Genomic DNA, 21405 nt, shown 5'->3' on the forward strand with positions numbered 1-21405 from the left:
TAAGTATTGAAGGGGGGTCTCTGGGAGGAGTGGGGGTACAAAAGGGAAACAAGAATGTGATTTAATTCCATTTACTTAAAATATGTTCTTAAATGTTAAAAAATTCAGAAAAACTGAAATCATGTAACTTTTCTCATCATAATGCAATAAAAGTTGTTTTTTTTTTTTTAAAAAGGAATAGACCAGTGACCATGCTGGGGGAAGGGGAGAGTATGTCTGAGTCCCTGTGCCCAGAGAGCCAGAGACTGGCTAACTCTATAGGGAACGGAGGTAGGAGTTGGGGTGGGGCTTCTACCTGCCATAGTGGGAGCCCCAGGAGGGTGAGGAATCCACCAGCTTTTCCTGGGTATGGGTGGAGTGGTTGAAAGCAGAAGCAGGGCTGTCTGGGTGTGGCCGGTGCAGGCTGTCCTCCAGTTGTAGGCGGAGCCGTGATACCTCCGCCTGCAGATCCTTGATGGCCTGGCTGGAGTGGTGAAAGAGACAGAAACAAGATCATTTGAGCAACGAACAGAGCTATCGGGACGCCAGTGTTTCCTGGGTGGGGTGGCTTGTGTCTGCAGATACAAGATCAGGCTGTGCAGCCCAGTAAACAGTCTTGACTTCTTTCTGTGTTCATATTCCACAAGCACATCTGGGTAACCTACCTCTGCGGGTGACCCTCCCAGCATGCAGGCTCAGCCTCTCAACACAGTGACTAGGTATAGGATAGAAAACATGGAATCTGGTTTGGAAGCTGAGGCAGGAGGATTACCATGAGTTCAAGAGCCCCCTGGCTTACATAGCAAGACCCTAGCACACAATCAAACATCTGAAGACTTGTCCATCCTGTCCTGCCTGGATCCCGGCTGCCCTGCCTCTCCATCTCCTTTCAGAAGCTGTAACTGTCCAAAGGGAGTCAACTGCCTATTCTGGCCTGCTAGGCCCCTGTCTCAGTAACTCTCAGAGTCTTATGGGCTTCACCAGAGGACAAACCAACCAATACCCCGACACACCGCACGTAGGGAGCAACACTGGAGGCTGGGCTTGGCGTGGCCATTGTTCGGGCTGAGGTGGGCTCTGCAGCCATTCTGTGTGAGGTACCCAGGCTGGGGACTCCCCTCAGGATCCCTGGACTCTTGGTGCTCCCTGCAAACATGACCTCTGTGGTGACTGCCCAGGAAAGCTGGGGACCTCACTCTGGTCATGTCCAAGCAAGCTGTGTGTGCATTGAGCCTGGGTCTCCTTGGTGATCCCCAGGGAGATGCTTGCTGGGGTTTCCAGGGCAAAGCCCAGGGGCCAGTAGCTGCAGTGAGAGCCAGAGCTCCCAGCAACTGGTTAATCCCAGCTTGGCTTCCTAGCCTGGGACCTGGAACACAGCCTGGGGTGTCATCTGTCCTCTGGCTGGATCAGTCAGCCTCTTGGGCTTCCTGAATTAACACTGGAGTTGCCTGAGGTTTATTGGGGACTGCAGATCATCTTTCTCTGCAGAGTTGATCCTGACCCCACCCAAGAACCAGCAATCAGCCCAATAGTTTCAGAGTCCTTCAGGTCTGCCTTCCCCGATACGCCCCTGGGTTTAATGACCACCAAGAACCACTGTACACCAGCGCAGCTCGTCTTTAAAAATGCCCCTCCTTTCCTGAGTCCAGGGTCATCTTTCCTCTGTTGAGGCATCCTTGCTCTCTACCCCTTGGCCTTTGTGCTGACCTCAGTGGCAGCCAGGGAACTTATAAAGTGCAACGGTAATATGGCACTTTGCTACTTAAAGTCCCTCAATGTACTCAGGATGAGCCTTCACAGAGCTATATATTATTCTCTAAGCTAGTCTCTCTCTCTCCTTCCCTCTCTCTCCCCTCTACACACACTCACACACTCACACACACACACATACACACACACACACACACACACACACACACAGAGAGAGAGAGAGAGAGAGAGAGAGAGAGAGAGAGAGAGAGATGCAAGTGCACACACAACTACCCTGAGGTCCAACAGACCTCAGGAGTAGACAAATTCAGTTCAGACCATGACGACACAGAACAACAGCTGCTGATCTGAACTGTGTACATAGCAACAGACACGACTGCACTGGCCAGGATAGCCTCACTCCCAGCCTGTTCCAAGAAGTAACAGAGGGGCTTCTATCCAATCAAGGAAGGATCTCAGCAGAAAGCTGCTGAGAGGTGACAGGCTCCCACCATCTAGCCTAGGCCTCCATAGAACCCATAATCCTCCTGACTCTGCCTCTCAGGTGTTGGAATTACAGGGACATGACCCCCATGCCTAGATTGATATTGATCGGGAATGCAGATGTTACATGGCAGGGCTAGTGGGGTGGGGGGGTCTCAGAGTCAGAATGAGGCACCTGCTGAATTTCCCAGTAGCAAAAGAGGAGTTCTTAATGTCAGCACCACTGAAGACCCATAAAGCAGTCCTGAGCTAGGAAGCAAGACCCAGGCACATCTGGCCCAGCATGGGCACCTTGAACGTGTAAGCTAGGGGCACCGCCATGTTCTTCAGCCTCTTCCGCTCACCATCCTACAGCGAGGTGGGATCGCCCAGGCTGTGCCCACTTACTCGCGCTCTGTCCTGTTGAGGAGGAGGTTGGCAGTGCTCTCTGCGGATCCATGGAGCATGGAGGCAGCTATGGGAGCTGGAGCAGAGTCAGGGCTGGCTGTTCCACTGGGAAGGAGCTGTTTGGAAAATGGCTTCTGTCTCTTGAACTCAGACCTAGGAACTGCTAGAGAGGCAGAGGAAGGCCACCATGAGCAGTAGAAATGAGCCTGGGAGCTTCAACTAAAGGGAGGGGTGATGGGCAAAGAGGAGGTGGGAAGGGGCGTGTGTGTGCATGTGCACGTGCATGCGTGAGCTACTGGTGTCCTTGCAGGCTAGGGTGTCGGAGCCCCCTGGGGTTGGAGGTATAGGCACGTCTGAGAGCCTGATGGAGATGCTAGGAACAGAACTCAGAGCTGCAAGAGCAGTAAGTGCTCTTCATCACTTACTATCTTCCCAGTCCCTGTTGGTTGCTGGTTGTTTTCTGAGGAAGGCTCTCTCACTGGCCTGGGGCTGCCAATTTGGCTAGCTGAGCAGAGCGCCCCTGTAATCCACCTCTCCTTGCCTCCCCAGCTCTGGAATTACAAGCGGCACTCGCTTGCCGTTTTACTTGGGTTCTAGGGAATCAAACTCAGGTCCTCACCCCTGCAACTGAAGCATCTCTCCTGTTTCCCTGTCTGTAGTTCCTATCTTTAATTTCCCTGTGGTGAACTTCCACAGTATCTCACATCCCGGATGTAAAAGGCAAGGCTGTCTGTCTGATGCTACTATTTGTCCCTCCCAGGCAGCAGCCTACCCAGGCTTCCCACTCACCTATCTTAGCCGCTGGTGTCTCCTCTAGGTGGCAGCTCTGTGGCCCTCTCCGGAGAGGGCTAAGGCTGGAGAGATGCTGCTGGGTTTTGCTTCTGGGTATGCCAGCCTCAGTGGCTCTTCTGGGAATCAGGGAACCCCTGGTCTTGGGGTGGGAGGTTCTATCACCAGGTACAGAGGCAGTGAGGTGTTGAGCTGATGATGGCCCTGGAGTACTGGAGGCCAGGTGAGGAGAGACACTGAGGTTAGATAGAAAGGGCTCAAGTCACAGAGGGTGTACCCAGGCTCCTCTGTGTGTAAAGGCTTGAACTCTCAGCTTTAGGGTTACACATCTCCAGCATCTCAGTACATCTGAGGACCGAGGACAGCCTCATCTGTGGCTTTCTTATTCTGACGTGTGCTTCACAGTGCACCTGTCAGCCATACAGAGAAGGACCGAAGCTCTCTCCATTCTTAACAATTCCCTATCTTTCTTCATGGGCACACCTGAGTTGCCAAGTGGGCTTCCAGGAGGCCAGTGCCCCACCCTGGGGATTGCCAGTCGCCATGATGACCTCACCACATTCCCTTTCCTGCAGAGCTCCCCCACCCTCGGCTTTCCCTTGAGTTCCTTCAGTTCTCTCTCCACCTGCCACCCTGATGCTCTCTACTCATCTGTCATCTTACACCACCCTCCCTGACGGCTCCATCTATGTGCTCCCTTTACTCCTGCCTTTGCCGTAGTAAGAAACCATCCCCCAACAGTTGCAAATGGGCTGAGCAATAGTCAAGAAGTCAGGTTTGTTCTCTGAGGCTCTCTGTCAACATGATAGGAATGGGACCCATCACTGGAGTAGACGTGAGGGTGTGCAGATGCTGAGACCATTGGTCCCTGTTCTGGGCTACCACAGACATTTTACATTCTAAGATGTGCCAGGTGGGATACAATACCTGACATGGGAGAGCCGATGCTCTGGGGTCTGGGTAAAGGGTGATACTACGCTGGTTTCTGAGCCCACGAAGCCACTGTCTGTCTCTGGTGACACCATCCAGGGCTCCTGGAACAGACCACATAGTTTATGTTTGAGGAAAGTATTCCTGTGCATTGGGAAGCCCCTCCCAGATCCTGGCCTCGTATTCCTGGGGCTCCAAGACTCGGGTGCTATCTGACCCTATGGCCAAGCTAGTATACAAACTCCTTGTCTCAAGAGGACCCTGAGCAAGCCTGGCTGCCCTGAGGACTGGGCCCCATCTGGGCTCTCCAGAGAGACGCTTGGGCAAGCGAGGTGTAGAAAGAGGGAAAGGAGAAAGCCTTGACCCAGCGCCTTTTGGCTTAGGCAGTTCCATGTGCTGCAGAGATGCCTAGACAACCTTCGCCATGCACATGCCAGCACATGAGTTTAAAGTAGGACACAGGGAACATGTGAGTGATGAGGTTGCCCCACCCCCTCAGTGTTCTCAGGTCGAATGCAGAGACTGCCAAGAATAGGTTCATCAGGACTATCATAGTGGGTCTATGCTTACTGTACATGCATACACATGTGTATTTGCCTTAGAGTAGGCATGCACTGTGTGTATAGATGTGCCTGTGTATGTGCATGCAGGGATACATGTATGTGCTATGTGTGTTATGTGTCATTTGTGTGTGTGTATGTGTGCTTGCATGTGCATACACAAAAATATACAGCCTCAGTGGCATTTTGTCTGTGGCCTTTCGCCCCTGGCAACAGTTCACCAGTTACCACTTGGGGTGCAAATGGCACAGTTAGAAACCAGTTCCCGGCTCTGACACACTGACAAACAGGCACAAGCCACAGCTCAGGAAAGAGACTGTCAGCAGAGGACGGGTGGCATTGGGCTCGAATGCTGACTGGTGGGCAGGCTTTATGGCTGTAGAAAGCAGTGCAAGAAGTGGGGACACATGAAAAGAGTCAGTGAGAGCAAAGGCCAGGAACAGAGCTCAGACACCAGGGGATCTTCTGACCACTCCGCAAGCACACTCACCTCAGTGTGGGGCCCACCAGCCCGAAGCAGGGCTTTGCGAGGAAGGAGCCCTGAGGGCCTGCTCTCTTCCAGGCTGGTCAGACTGCTCTGATGCGATGTCATGGGTTTGGTGCCCCGTTGAGCCACTTCAGCTGTATCCAGGATTGGTGAGTACCTATCTCTGGCCATGGATAACCGGATGCTTGGTGACTTCCTAGATGCCATCTGTTCTTTATCCTCCCTAGCAGGGAAGGAGATAAACAGCATTTCTGAGCCCCCATGTGAGCCAGGTGACCCAGACTTGGGGCTCAGCACCGGACCAGGGGCAAGCACTGGCATCAGACACACATCCCTGGGGGTACGTCCTGGCTCTGTCACCTAGTTGTGTGACCTTGGGCAGCACTTTCCATCTCTGAACCTCATACTTCTCTTAACTGTAACGTGGGAAGCTAAAATAACCTCCCAGCACACCACAGCAGAAATAGCCTGCAGGATATGGCTGAAGAGCTCTCAGAGTCTATGGGCTCACATACCTAATTTCCTATGTTAGCTATTTGCACAGACTTCCACAGAGTCAAAAGGCAATGTTATTATAAACTGAAGGCCAAAATTTTGTGTTACAAATAGAAACTAACTTTGAAAATAATGTAAGAAACATGACAGGCTGGATACTTTTTTTTCCCCCTGAGATGGGCCTTGAACTCATGGTATGCTAGACAAGTACTCTCCTCTACTACTGAGCCGCATCCCTAACTCTTTTGCTTGGGCTGCCAACGGTCACCCCTTTGTGGGACACTGGAGTTTGTGACAGAGGCCAGTGACTTACTGGATAGCAGGCCTATGGCTTTCCTCAGCCTGTGCTGGGCACTGTCCTGGTGATGATATCCTCATGGCTTCTATTTTTCCTGGAGCTGCAGCTGGACCATCAACTTCCAAGGTGCTATGATGATTCTGCTCCTCTTCCTCCAGATCCTCCTCATCTTCAGCCCTCAAGGCTTCGGGGAGGGACTTAACGCTGAGGTATCTGCAGGAAGACACCCAAGAGGGTATCCCCTATGCCCGTGGAGACAAGCGAGACCCAGAGTGGCCAGCCCAGCAGGGACAGTGTCTTCATCCCATGCATACTCACTCACCTCTCCAGAAGGCCCTGGAAGTCCTGCTCCACCTGAAGCTTCCTGTCCCTGAGTGTGACTGGGAGACCTCTTGGGCTTTCCTCTGTCTTGATGCTCAGGTGTAACTCCTTGTTTATGGGGAGCGTGCAAGAGCTTCCAGGGGAAGTGGTGGTAATGGCAGGCTGGCCAAGGAAGTGGGGGACAGAGGGTAACCATCACTCTGAGCACCTGTTTCTACCATTTCATGCCACATGCTGAAGAGCAGGAAACAGTGAACTCGTTGGCCTATCTCCTGCCATTCATTCATGTGTGTGTGAGACCCTGTGAAGCCTAAAGGGTCTTCCTGACTGGTTGCTGGGAGCTGAGCTCCTGGTGCCTGCCAGGCATACTACAGACACAAATTCTCAGTGTCCCAAAACACACTTCACACAGAAATTGAGGCTGATGTGATATGCTAAAGCCATACTGAAACCAGGACAGCCTGCCTGCCAGAGGCACCTGTGCTCACCTTTCCCTGTAGCCTGGGTACCCAGGCTTCCTGTCAGTACAGGAAATGCCATCTGCCAGGGTTGTTCTGTCTACTGGGCAGGGCTCAGGGTGAGTCCCCAGCCCTCAAGGCCAGCCTTCTCACCCACTCACCTAATGCACTAGTCCTACCCTGCTCAGCAGCATGGGCAAGTTCCCATGGGCCAAGAGCAGGAGCTTAGGAACACAGAACTGCCACCACTGCCACCTGTGTGATCACAGCTCACTCACCCAAGGAAGAGAGTGGCTGTCCCTTAACAGACCATGGTGTGGAGAGAGGGCTCTGTTGAAAGCATGTTCTCCACAGAGGCTGTGTCTGGTGCCTTAGCTTTGTGAGCACCCACACCCCTTGTCCCTCACTTCAGGCTGGGGGCCTGGGAGCCAATTGGCTTCCTTTGCTCTCGCTGTCATCCAATCAGATCAAATGAACCCTTGAACCCTGTCTATGCACTCATCTCTCCCTCTACCCTGTCACTCCCCAGCCTCATACTGGTTGACCCACAAGTGCCTGATACACCCTCTATGAAAACTCAAGGAGGGTCTAATTGTGACATTAACCACAAGCCCTGGCATCACAAGGCCCTTGCTGAGTCTCCAGCAACATGGCAGACCATAAAACCTACTCACTTTCCACTGAATGACTTGTCACCGGCACCGAACAGGCCCTACTTACTCTCTCATCTCCTTTAAACACTTTAGAGAGAATTGGCATCCCCGTCCTAGTCAGTTACAGTGCCCTCCCTTCACTTTCACAGAACCTGTATTTCTCTTTCATTGTGCTATCAAAATGATAAATATCTCTATAACTAGTTCATATATTCAGAAAACTCCATAAGGGCAGAGGTCACCTCCACCTTCTGTCCCCACTGTATCCCCACCGTGTGTCACGAGACCTAGAATATGGCACACACTTCCTAAATATATAGTGAAGAAATTAACATGGAATGAATAAGAGAAGCAAATGGGGGCTGAATCAATAATATGGAGCAAAGGAGTACCTCCTGGTAGGTTTGGACATCTGGTGAGGAGATTGGTCCTGAAGGTGTGGGCAGATGAGATGGCTGGGGCAGAAAGGGTAGGGTTGGGGTGTTATCCTGTAGGTCTGGCCTACGTGGTTCTGGTTCTCCTTGGGTCTGGTCCATATGGTCCTGCAGCTCTTCCAAGCGCTGCCCCAGGTGGTATATCTCTGCCTCTAGTTCCCTTGAAGGTAGAAATGTCAGTTTGAAAGCTGGGTTCTCTGATGGAACGCAGACATAGGCTCTGCCTTTGACATTACCCAGTAAGCTTGCATTGTATACAGAAGGAGCTCAATAGATGTTCTAACTAAGGACAAAAGAATACCTTTAAAAAACTAAGGTAGCACTTTGAAGACATTTAAAGATTCATTAGCTCCACACTGGAACAGATATTTTTATCTGGCAGTAAGTCTATTTTCCCTAGTCATCCTACTGAAGACAAAAAGCTTTCTAGTTATCAGTAGCACAGTAATACAGATGAGAGAAAATTTAACACAAGATTATTTTGGCTATAAAAATCACAGTCATTGGAAGGGATTCCTTTATTTTGACTGTCATAAATAAGATGGTAGTCATTATAATAACTAAGATCTTGGCCATAAGAAATGGAAATGGTAGTAACATTTAGTTATTTATATCACAACTGTTTAGCGTTTCTCTTCTATTTTCTAGTTTAATTATTGTGCCAATAGTATCAGGCAGGCAGTGCTCCCTTTTCTATATGCTATGAAAACAGCTTATTCAGGTTAAAAATGATTTTGTCCAAGGTAAAATAGTGAGAAAGAAGTTGAAGCCACAGCATCTGATGAGGAGGAATCAGGTGCCACCACTGTGTCACGGGAGCTTTGGAAAAGCAAAGTCTCATGGTAGGCAGAAGAAGTGGCTGAGAGTGTCCACTACTCAGGCTTAATAGGACCAGAGTTCAGATCCAGCCCCCATGTCAGATGGCTTACAGCTGGCTGCCTGTAACCCCAGCTCCAGGGAATCGTATACCCTCCTCTGGTCACCAGAGGTATCCTTTTCTCCTCCACACACATACATGTACATATTACATGTACACATATAAATAAAGATAAAATAAAATGTCTCAGTGTACCTAACTTCTGACTCCATCTCTCTGTTGTGGATAAACTTACTTTTTACATGGCAGCAGCTCAGCATTAAATCAGCAAAACATAGTGGATATTTAGTGGATATTTTAAATCAGTATTGATTTAAGATCTTTTTAGATCCCCTTTGCTCATTTTTCTAGTAAATGTACTCTCACCAACCTATCTACTGAATAAAATGATTTCTTCTAATAAAAGAAAAAAACAATAAAAAAGGAGAAATATCAGTGTGGTGATGTCTCAAATCAGAGACCCTAGGAGTCCTCTCAGAGTCCACATAAGCCATTAATAGATGACCCCAAGAACTTCAATAGCAAGATGATTAGACTCCAATGGGAGTCAGGAGGCCTCAGCTTAGTGCCTTCTGCCATCCCGATGCTGTGACTCTTAAGTAGACCCCCAGTTTCCTCTGGCCTCAGTTTCCTCATTGTCTAGTGAGGGGCTCTGCAGTCCTGATCACCAAAATGTATCTGAGGGACTGGATTCTCAGCTCTAGACTCACATGCTCACTAGAACAGGAGCTCTTGCGTCCCTGTGACACAATGATGCCTGTGAAATGTCTCCTTCCTGGAGACAGAGGGAGCCAGGGGCCTGTCCCTCCTGTCCTCCTGGGCCTGTCTCTCCAACACCTACCTGCAGAGGTTGAGGGTCCTGGGACTCCCCTGAGAGGCATCAAGCTGAGGGTCCAAGTGCTCTTCTCTGTAGGCCTGCAGGTACTCTGCCTCTAGGGCCATGTGGGCTGCCCTCAATTGCTCCAAGCTCTGAAACACAAGGGCCAAGAGCTTTGAGTGCCTGCCCTTAGAGGCTTCATGCTCACACAGTGGACTGGTGGCTCCTGGGTTGGGGGGCTGTGGGCCTCACATGAGGCTTGAGAAACAGAGGCTGTGGCTGAGCACCTCCGGAGGCTTCTCCCCAGATGGCACTCTCTGCCATCAAACACGTGAAGCCTAGGAACCAGCCCAGAGACCACTGGGCCTTCTTGGGTAGACTACAGGACTCCTTGGCTCCTAGTCAGAGGCAGCAGCAACTATCCTACCATTGTGTCCCCACAGGGAAATAGTATTCCAGAGAGCCTAGATCTTCACTCCCTATGTGAAAACCATGCCATTCAGAAAATAAGTCACCCTCTTCCCCAGTCCTTACAGATAGTGAAAACAGATGGCATTATCACCTCACACTATGGCTAGGGGTGACTGGCATGGTGTCTGTTAGATAAAGCATTCTGCATTCACTTCTTCTCCAGCAGAATCACAATGAGAGAGATCATCTGCCAGCAAAGCACACACAAAAAACTTATTTAAGTTGTTGAAACTCACACAGTAAGTAAGCAAGTTGTACAGGCAAGACTTGACTCAGGCCCACTGAGCCCAGAGCTCCTGGTCCTAAAAGCCCCACTAGGCCCTCATAGCAAACATAAACATAGCCAATCAACATATGGCTGTAGGTGTCTGTCCTACTAGGTTCTTCCTATAGGAGCCTAGGAATAGATTGAACCTAGAATGTAGTTTCCAGCCATGTCTGATATCCCAGAAGCCCTCAGGGTCTCTAGATAAGGAGGAATAAGGATGGAGAAGAAGAAAAGGACATTTCTAAAGTTGTCATCTGTAGAAGGAAAGATGGCTCCACAAGACTTGTGCTAAGTGAGTACAGCCAAGGACTAAAGTCACATGTTCTCACTAACACCCGAAAGCTAAACATGCTGGCATAGAAGAGGGGCCAAAAGCCAGGAGGGATTGGGAAAGTCAAGGTGAAGGCTGGGCTTCAGGTACCACAGCAGTCAACTGGGTGGAATAAACTCTGATGTGCTGTCTTATTATCATAGGCTGTGGAGATAGAAGAGAGCTGGGTCTAGTGGCACAAGCTTGTAGTCTATGTGGGAGGTTGAGGCGGGAGGATGACAAGCTCAAAGCCAACCTGGGTAATCCAGTGAGATCCTGTCTCACAAATGAAAAGTTGGGGGCAATGAGAAGGCTCAGTGGACAAAGTACTTATCACTCAGGCCTGGGGACCTGAATTCAATTCCTGGGAACCTATGGAGAGGTGAAAAGAGGGACGTGACTCACAAAGCTGTCCCCTGAGCTCCGCCTTCACACTGTTACATGCACCCACTCATGCATGTGTTAATAATAAATAAAAAATTTAAAGATGCAAAGTAAGAGAGGGCTAAGGACACAGCTCAGTGGTGGAACGTTTGCCTAGCCCACGCGCATGAATCCCCGGTTCAGAGCCCAATGCAATAAAAAGAGCAAAAAGAACTAGAAAAGAAGACTTCAAAAGATTTCTGACATAAGGAACTGACCAAGAGTTAAAGAGAAGGAACTAATTACTGTTGGATATGTGGATGAAATCGTTAAACTGAATCCCATAAATAAAATGGCTGTGATTAACATTTTAAAGGGATTTTTTTTTCCTTTGAGAAAGGATCTTATATAGCCCAGGCTGGCCTAAAACTCCTTATGGAGCTGAGGTTTACCTTCTGACTTTCTCACCTCCCTGCCCTGAGTGCCAGGATTACCCACCTGTACCACCGCCACACCAAATTTTACGCAATGCTGGGCTTAAACTCAGGACTTCACATCTGAAGGGCAAGTACTCTACCAACTGAGCTAAAGGCCTAGTCCCAAAGGAAGGATTTAACTTTCAAGGGCGATCTCCTATTCCCTTTGTGATGCGCTAGCTACAGTGCATGTCACACACGCTGAAACTGAACATGGCTGTGGTGTCTGTCAGAGCTGGGGAACAAGCTCTCCATGACATTTCTTGGGGTCCTGAAGCTGCTCCTCCAGGATGTCCTTTCCCATTGGCTTCCAGGGTCTCTGTCCAATGAGAGGGACCCAGAAGAAATTCTGGAGTGGGAAACAGATCCTCCTCCTGGGTCTCTCCCATCTAAGGATGCTGATCTTACCCATGCCATGCCCAGTCTTTCCCTGTACAAACTCCCAGGTTTAGGGGTCCCACATACACCCTGGGGCCCTGACTAGCAGTAAGGAAGATTGGACTTATCTGGCTATAACTACCTAAAACCCGAACCCAATGGAAACAAGTGTATCCAGTGCAACAGTTTCACAGGGAAATTGACCCTGTCTCCTATTTACCCCTGGTTCCAAGTTTTGGAAAACAAGAGGGAAGTAGGTTAGAAAGCAAAGGTGCTTTTCTGGAGCCCAGGGGGTACAGCAGCAGGGGTCACCACTGGGAGGCAGCAGCCCCAGCTCAGGGCTCTGCCGCCCACGGCTGTGTGGATTCGGGTATCATTTCTCTCTGGGCTTCTGCTTCATCATAGTTAAGCAGGGGTGATGATGGAAGCTCCCTGGTGGGCGTTTACAATGAGGATGTAAAACAGCGATAAAACTCATCTAAACTGCCTGCTAAGCCACCATGGCTCAGCAAGGACTTGCTGCCAGGACAGGGGAAGCAGCTGTCTGTGGCACTAAGTCAGAGCTAGTCTCAACTTCTAAGAAAGCCTGGTCTGGGACACAGCCACCTGCCTTTAGGAAAAGGGGGCTCAGAGACTCAACCCTGGGGACAGGCTATCTGGTCATTGTTAGTGCAATGTCCACACTGGGTAGCGGTACCTTAATTTGGTCCTGGGGTGGGAGGTGTCCGGCCAGTACCAGTTCCTCGAAGGATTCCACCTGAACAATAGAAGGGAAAGAATCATGCTTTATGAAGCTAGACCTGTGGTGACCCTCGCACACTCTGCCACACTGCGCCCTGGTGGCAAGGGCTGGGTCTGCCTTCAGAACGCAAGGTGTCCTCCCAGCCTGGAGGTGAGTGCTGGAAGTGGATTCCACCTCTGGCCTTGGCCAGTTCAGCCTTGGGAAAACTCTAGAAGGTGCACTCATGTGTATGAAGACCTATGAGGGACATTTCCTGCAGTCTGGCTGGCGGGAGGATCAGCACACATGCTATCTGAAAAACAGTATGCAGCCACCAAGGACTTACGGGATATTCCCTTAGACAAAGGCTCGCTCCAAGGCCTAATTTTCAGGGCCAATGAAGATAAGCGGGCTGCCTGGGATATAGTAAGGTAAGTAACCATCGAAACCCAGGGATGTTGAATCTCTTATATAAAACCATGTGTTTCCACAGAGCCTGCTCAGTCCTCTGTGGTTGGAGAAAGACTTCAGCTCCGGGAGAGTCTACCGTGTCAGTCTAGGGCTGAGGGTGTGGTTTAGTGGTGCATTATGTACTTAGAAACCGCAAGGATCTGAGTTCTAGCCTTGACACTAGACAAAAAAAAAAAAAAAAAAAAAAAAAAAAAAAAAAAAAAAAAAAAAAAAAAAAAAAAAAAAAAGACAAACATATTTAAAATAAAAATCAAAGCTGAGCATTGTGGTGCCTGCCTTTAATCCCAGCACTCAGAAGGCAGAGGCAGGAGGGTCTCCATGAGTTCTGGGCCAGCTTGGTCTACAAAGTGAGTTCCAGGACAGCCAGGGCTGCATAATGAGACCCTGTCTGGACAACAAAATCACAACACATTTATTGTGGGAGACTAGGGTAAACTGAAATAGAAAAATTTATATAGCTACATTATAGCATGTCAGCTATATAATATATGAAGTAGAAATGTAATATGAGCTACATATCCTATACAATTAAACATGTTGTGGAAATTAAAATGTAAAAATAGAAAAGTTAATTTTAATAATATATATTTTTATTTTAAATTGCATTTATTGTGTGTGTGTACAGGTATGTTCACGGATGTGAGGACAGATGCACTTGTGTACATGTACACACCGTGTTGTGCCTATGGAGGTCTGAAGGTAACTCTTAGGAGTCAGGTCTTTCCTTCTACAGTGTGAGTCACTAGGCTTCGTTCGTAGAAATCCCCCTTTCATCGAAGGAGCTGAAGGAGCTTGCAGCCCCATAGGAGGAACAACAATATGAACCAACCAGTACCCCCAGAATTCCCAGGGACTAAACCGCCAACCAAAGAGTACACATGGGGGGACCCATGGCTCCAGCTGCACATGTAGCAGAGGATGGCCTTGTGGGACATCAATGGGAGGAGAGGCCTTTGGTCCTGAGAAGGCTCGATGGCCCAGTGTAGGGGAATGCCAGGACAGGGAAGCAGGAGTGGGTGGGTTCGTAAGCAGGGGAAGGGGAGGTGGGGTAGGGGTTTTCGGAGGGGAAACCAGGAAAGGGGATAACATTTGAAATGTAAATAAAGAAAATATCTAATAAAAGAAATAAAAGCCCCATTTCCTGCTGAGCCACCTTGTAGGCCCTTCATAAAGTTTTTTATTTGATCACAATATGTAATCAGTTAAAAAAAATTACCAATGAGTCCAGTGAGAGATTTGTCGTTTTGTTTTAAAGCATGGTCTCATTCAGAACTCTAAGCTGGCCTTGAGTTCAGTGACCGGCCTGTCACGTGCTGGGGTGACAGTCATGAGCCACCAGCCTGTGAGATCGCTGTGAGTCTCATTTTGACATGTCCTTAAGCTCCAGTGCGCTTTGAACTCCCAGCTCATCCTCCCTCAAAGCTTTCCATTGTCAAGAAGTAAAGAGCCCAACAAGGGCCATTGGCTCTCAGCTGGGACAGCCTGGCTCTGGGTGGGGCCTCAGCCATGCCCTGCATCTGCTCAGTGTGCCCTGACTGCCAAAGAGAAATGCTATCCCAGGTACAGGACCAGGAATGCTGGCAGTGGAATGACACACGCTGGACCAACAGAGGAGCCAGAAAACACCAGGGAAACTCCAAAAAAAAAAAAAAAAAAAATCAGACTCGAAGGAGGAACATGGCTGATTATAAGACACATCTGCAAACTGCAAAGACAAAGGTGGGTGAGTGGTTGCTGGGCCCAAAGGGTGGGATGGTCAAGGGCTGCTTCCTGGACGTGTCATTCTGGTGATGGAGCCTTGATGTCTGCAGGACCGTGACACAGGAAAAGATGCGACTGCTCACGTTTGAAATGAGTGATGTTGTGGTATGTTAATCAGACCTCAGTAAAGCAGATCCCCTACCCCCAGCCCCCTCCTACCCCCCCCCAAATGTTGGGAGTGGTGAAAGAAATTGGGTTTTTGGACAAAGTAATGTAACAATTGTGCTTATGTGTTTGTAATGGAGAGCCGGAAGCTCAAAGCCCAAGGTGTTGAGGGCTGGGGCCCAACAGAACATCTTGTTTACTGGCTTTGAGCTAGCTTAATTTACTTTTCTCTCTGTGGACTTCCCCTTTGCCTTGGCTCCCCCACTTCCGTTTTCAGAATGTGGTTAAGGCGCTGTGTCTTCTTAAGTCTCTTTAGACACCTTTGGAACAGAGCCAAGTGTGAAGGTAGACAGAGACCTGCAGACGACTCTGAGCTGGAGTGCTGTTTGCAAAACCTCAAGAGGTAACAGGATTGGCTTTGGTAATGAATGAACTAAAGAGGGGCAGTTTGTCATAAAGAGGAAAATGTCGGGTGGAGGGCAGAGAGAGTGAAGGTCTCTCCATGGACAACCATAGGACACCTCCAAGCCTTATTGGGGAAGCTGTGTCAATAGACAGGTTGGCACTTAATAAAGAGGTTCAACCTTCTCCTGGGTGACAAGGAGGCTGGATTCCATGGTGTCTGAGGGCAAGGGGGATGGGTGGTCAAGTTCCTGAAAGGTTGTCAGCCCACATGGAGGTAGAGCAGAGACATCTGGGGCTGGTATAAGCATCTCACATATATAGAGGCCCCATGCTTTTGGGATGAGGTGTCTTGTGGGACAAAGCTGGGGTTCACTCACCTTGGCCAGGAGCTGGCTGGCCTGAGAGGTCAGTGCCTGGGTCTGTCCTGTGGAGGGCTGGTCTGTGGTAATGCTCTGGCTCTGAGGAAGCCGCCCTGGAGTGGCCATGCTGGGGGACGAGGAGGGACTCAGGTCTGTTCTTGTGAACGGCCACCCTGGAATACACAGCCGCTGAACCCTGGGGCTGAGGACAGTCCTCTAGTCCACTGAAGTTGAAGCCCTGAGGCACCTCAGACCACCATATCATCAAGTCATAGCTTGACCCCTCCTGGCTAACATTCACATTAGCCCAGGAAGAGGGCTGGCCACTATGCTGCTCCCCTACCAGAGAAAATGAGGTATGGCTCTACCCTGGATCAAAGCTGTGAGGGGATGGTGCCAGGCCTTGGGGGATGGATCTCAGTTATAAGTAAGGACTCTAATTCATGGAAAAGCAGGTTCAAATCCTTGCTCTTTCCTTTCCAAGCCTGGTATGCCTTTGCCTCTCTGAACCCCAAGTCTCCCAACTATCTCGGGGTTATAAAAGCTGGAATTATAAAGCTGGTGTTTCTCATCAACTCCGCACGAGGACTAACTGGGGTCATATGTGTCCATTTTAGGGCTTACAATGGGCTCAAGGAAAACAATGCTCACACCACAGAACCAAGAGGCCAGGTGGCTGAGCCAAGGCTCTCCCAGGATGGTCCCTAGGGTGGACTCAATGTCCTCCATGAGCAGGGGGATGCTTAAAAGCCCTGGCTCCTTCCCCAACTCACCCGTGGCCTCAGAGGCCTGAGGATCCTGAGCAGGGTCAGGCCACCACTCTGCTGATCTTGGTTGAGGGATAGAGAAGGATAAGACCTTGCTTCCTTGTGGCATTGACCCAGAGAAGAAGCTCTGACTGGGCTGGGGCGGGTCTGAATACAGATGCACCTGAGGAAGAGGGAGGCAGGGAGGGAGGGAGTCAGGCAGGGCAAGGCCACTACAAAGAGGGCACAACGCTTCTGTTACCCAGGCTTCATCCACCCTCCACACAGGAGCCCCATCCTTAGCCTGGGAATCATGAACACCACTTTCACACTGGGCCATACACCCTCGTAACTCCCTCCTGTAAGTTGGTTGGTTATGGAATCTTATCACAGCAACAGACAAGTAACTAATACAGTCACCAACATCTCCACCATCACCATCTTCACTATCGTCAGCGCATCACCAATAGTACCATCGTCCCCATCACCCCCATCAGCACCATCACAGACTTCACTATCATCCTCACCATTAACTTAACCTTCACCATCACCTTAACCTTCACCATCATCCCTGTATCTTCAACATCCCCCCCATCCTTATGTGAATATGGCCACCATGAAGGTGGACCAGTAAAAAACACACTCCTGTGTTGCCTTGTTATCCATTAAAGAGCTCAGATGGGCTACCCTGACTGCTCTCTGCCACCCCATGACCAGGACTAAACAGCTGAAGATGGGCCTGGTTTAGGGGGTTCCACAGCCTCCAGACAGGAAGCCCCTTTGCATAAGCTGTTCTTTGGGGCCTAGCTGTTTCAGGTGCAATTTGGTGACTGCCTCCCCCTCCTCTAGCCTGAGCCTCCCCAGTCGAGAACAAAGCTGGATTTTCATAATCCTCTGGGGCCATCTGCTCAGCTTTGCCTGTGGGGGCCTGCCCATCAGCACCCTTTTCTTCCTGAGGTGACCCAAATCCCAGGAGAGCCCCCCCCTCCCCGTTGTGTTCCACGCCCACTGTGCCAAGGCCCCACCTGAGGAGCAGTGGGAACCTGGCAGCTTCCAGATACAGAGGCTAAAAAAAAAAAAAAAAAAAAACCGAGGGAAACACAGCCCCAGGCCTGTGAGGCCCTGGCTATTCAGAGGAAGTAGGGAGTAGAGAGGGGACTTAGCAACTGTTGAGCTGTAGGGCCTGTCCCTGCCATGATCTGCCATTCTGGACAGAGTAGACCCTGCAGTGATACTCAGAAGCCCTCGAGACTCTGTGCAGGGTGGACCAGCGAGTTTGGAAAACATGGGGTTAAACAAATGAGTATTCTGGGCACAGATAGGGTCTCCACGCCTTTAAAATGGTAATGAGCTTTATGAATGGGGCAAGAGGGGAGGGGAAGGAGCACGGCCGCCTTCCACATACACTGCACCCAGAGTGGAAAGGTGGTGATATCATCCCCCAATTCCTTTAAGGGTGGTTTCTGTCTCCTCAACTGTTTCACATCCCCCTAGAGCTGAGACAAGGGACAGGAGCTGGGAGGAAGTAGCAGCAGGACAGCAAGTGGTGACATCATCACAGAGTCTACCGTCAGCCTACAGAATAAAGCCCACCCGTGACTCCTAATTAGTCCTGGTCCCCTATCCCCTGCTCCCCAGACCCTGGTTCCTAGATGCTCCTAGATCTAAGCTGGGCCTTCCCTGAGCAGGGCTTTTGTTTTGTTTTGTTTTGTTTTGCTTTTTGTTTGTTTGGGTTTTTTTTTTTGGCTGCAGATTCAGTGAGCATTGTTGACTTGGTTTTTCCCAGAGTGAGTGAGTCCTGGGCCCTGCAGCCAGGTGTTTAGGGTCAAACCCTAGCCCTGGCTTAACCTCTCTGTGCCCAGTTGTAAATGACTTAGGATAGCAGCCAAAAGGATCACCAATGGCTATCACCTATCACCATGGCCTGCCTGTCTGTAGGCTTGTCCCACACACCCTGCTGGGCCTGAGCGAGGGATCCCAGACCTGAGGAAACGATACCATCTGGGAAGAACAGACAGATCCAGGGGGACATCCTATCTTTGTGTCTCATACCTGCTCTAGGACACTCATGGCTTAGCCTTGTGTCCGCAAATGGAGGGGACACCCTCAGTCTGGGACTGGACTCTGACCAGTTTAGCCAATGTAGGTCTCAGTTCCATCGGACTGCGGTTTCCAGTTACTCACCACAGCGGTTACCTACGTATCAGGGTACATTTCAGCCTGGTTCCCTCTTGGGTGGGCCTAGCCTCTCCTGCATTGTTCTGGGCTCTGGACAGAGTGAAAGAGCTCAGCAGAAGTCATGTTCAAAGATCCGTGTGAGAGACAGGAAGACCATAGGATCCAGAACTCCTCATTCAGGTTTCTTGAAGTGGGCTTTGTGCAGAATTATTCTGGTAGAGAACATGGAGCTCAAAAAACGGAAGCATCTGTGGGCCTTGGCCCCCTGTTCTCCCCTGAAAGACCCTGACCTGTGCCTACTCCCAGTGTGGCAATGAGGCTGGGGTGGAGGGAATTATGGGCCATTTTTCAGTGCAATCACTCGAACAGAACTCACTCTTCTCTTGGGCCAAAGTTACCTTTCCAGAGAGCAGCAGAGGGTGGCTGAACCATTCAGCATCTCCTACAGATTATCCTGTGAGCCCTCTCTGCAGCTCTCCCCAGGCCTGTTCTGACACTTCCTCTTAACACTCGGAGCTCTGGGGCACCTAAAGATATCAGTGGGGGTTACTGTCTTCCAAAAAGTCTGCTCTCAGCCCCAGAGATGTAACCCAGTAGATGTGTCCAGGAGATCACATGAGAAGGGTCCTGCCCGAACCTGGCAGGGCCACAGGCGTGGAGATAGGAAGGCCCTTTTCAACGCCTTGCTATGGTTGACTACACCCGTGGTCCCCAGAAGTGGTTGAAGGCATGAGGTCAGCACATGACATGGGGACCTTGGAGTGGGAAGCATTCTGCAGGAAGGTGGGATGTCCTCTTTCTAGGGGGACAACCAGAGCAGGGGAGGGCTGACATCTCTGTCCCGCAGCTGTCCTGCCTCCTCTGTGCTGCCTGTTTGAGCAAACAAGGGTATGAGGAAAGCAGGAAGTCACAGGGGCTGATTGGCTCACTTCCTGCCTCGCCCCAGGAGAGAGAAGGTCCCCATTCAGGGTTCTCAGCCTCCTCCGGAGACAGGTCATGGTGGGAGGCTATGCTACCTAGTTCTCAGTGTGGATGAGCTACCGCGTGGGGCTGTCCCACATGGGGTGCTCAGTTCCAGTTGGATAAGAGGAGGAGGTTTTGGGGGAGACACAGGAGAAAGATGAAAGTGTGATCCCAGAAAAATGGGGCGCCAAAGATTGAACAAAAGTCTGGGCTACAGACTGACTCAAGTCACCCAGCTGGCTAGAATGGGGTCAAGAGTCAGCCTAGGAAGTCATACTCCCACTTCTGCCAAGTCACAGAGAAAGAGACAACTTTTGGTGACATTCCTGAGTACTCCAGGCTCCATCAAAGACATCAACAGTGAGAGAGGGAGGCCAGGGATAGATAGGTTATGTCGAGGTCAGAATGAGGCCTGGTGGTGGTGATTCAAGGACTAGGATTCCCCAATACACAGTCTCAGGATACAAGAGCCAGTGTGACCTTTCTCTAAGACTCTGGGGTAGGCCATCTCTCAAAGAACCCTGTCTCCTCCCGCCACCTCTCCCCATCCCTACCCCCCTGCTCTTGGCTCCACCCACACAGCTCAGCCAGCTCCAGCCAGTCATTACCTTGGCCCCAAGGCGAAGTTGGTCAATGGTGTTCTCAGCCTCCGCATACTTGGTGAGGAGCTTGTGATAGTCCTCCTGTAGAGAAAAGATGTAGTCACTCCTGGCCACACATGTGTAAGGACCTGGGTTCAATCCCCAAGACCCCAGTAAGAATGCCAGGTGTGGTGGCACATTTGGGGAGGCAGAGCCAGGTGAATCTCTGGAATTCTGGGCAGCCAGCCTAACAGAACTGGTGAGTACCAGGTAAAAGAGAAACCTTGTCTCCAAAAACACAAGTAAGGTGGAGAACTCAGGCAGACACTCAAAGCTGACTGCTGGGCTCCATATGCAAACATCCACACATGCATCCACACATACATGAGCAAGTGAATACACATACGCAGAGAAAGAACAGAAAACGAATTAAAAGTTAGAGCTCTTATATACTCTGGATCACTGGCCTTACACAAAACCCAAAGTTTTGTTAAAGCAACTCACAGTAGGGAAAAAACAAAACAGATGTCATTGGTCGCCTATGATGCAAGGAAATGACACCTGAAAATGAGTCACTGTTGTAAAAGGTCAGGTTCCGGGCTGGGGTGGTGGGTCTGTGGGTAAAGGGCCCACTGTGCAAGCATGAGTAACTAAGCCTGAATCTCCAGTACCTGTCTTAAAAAGTCAAGTGTGAAGTTAGGTATGATGATGCATGCCTGTAATCCCAGCACTTGGGAGGCAGAGGTATGAGGATCTCTGTGGATTCTAGGAGAGTCAGAGCTATGTAAAAAAAACAGACCTTGTCCCCACAAAACAAAAACAGACAAAGCCAGCCATGGTGATGCATGCCTGTAACCCCAGGAGTTGGAGAGGAGAAGAGGTTTGATGGCCAGACAACCTGAGTGAGCGAGTTCTACCCTCAGTAACAAAATATGGTGGAGAGTGATATAAGAAGACCCTTGGTGCCAGAGGAGGGGTGGGAAGAGAAAGAGACAGAAAGAGAGAGGGGTAGGGGTCTGGAGAGATAGCTCAGTGGTTAAGAGCACTTGTAGAGGATTCAGGTCAGGTTCCCAACACTCAAATTGTACAGAGCCATCTGTGGCCCCAGTGTCATGGGATCTGATGACTGCTTCTGACCTTCTCAGGCGCCATGCATGCACAAAGTGCACAT

General features: G+C 50.1%; 1 protein-coding gene across 5 annotated transcripts in view; it reads right to left on the reverse strand.

The window, feature by feature from the left end:
* Akna (AT-hook transcription factor) overlaps positions 1-21405 on the reverse strand; it is a 48313-nt gene that overhangs the window by 7190 nt on the left and 19718 nt on the right. For 3 of the 5 annotated variants that reach the window (XM_031377629.1, XM_031377628.1, XM_031377627.1), the window contains exons 4-16: positions 20262-20336; positions 16540-16696; positions 15785-15939; positions 12642-12701; positions 9703-9830; positions 7943-8144; positions 6441-6601; positions 6134-6331; positions 5329-5548; positions 4276-4382; positions 3349-3584; positions 2560-2722; positions 296-463 (exon numbers count right to left, since the gene is read on the reverse strand). In XM_031377629.1, coding sequence (XP_031233489.1) covers positions 296-463; positions 2560-2722; positions 3349-3584; positions 4276-4382; positions 5329-5548; positions 6134-6331; positions 6441-6601; positions 7943-8144; positions 9703-9830; positions 12642-12701; positions 15785-15939; positions 16540-16696; positions 20262-20336 — 2030 coding nt within the window. The remainder of the gene's footprint in view (positions 1-295; positions 464-2559; positions 2723-3348; positions 3585-4275; positions 4383-5328; positions 5549-6133; positions 6332-6440; positions 6602-7942; positions 8145-9702; positions 9831-12641; positions 12702-15784; positions 15940-16539; positions 16697-20261; positions 20337-21405) is intronic. The other 2 variants (XM_031377631.1, XM_031377630.1) reach the window with 2 other exon arrangements.

Source organism: Mastomys coucha, unplaced genomic scaffold, assembly GCF_008632895.1.
Source record: "Mastomys coucha isolate ucsf_1 unplaced genomic scaffold, UCSF_Mcou_1 pScaffold18, whole genome shotgun sequence".
NCBI lineage: Eukaryota > Metazoa > Chordata > Mammalia > Rodentia > Muridae > Mastomys > Mastomys coucha.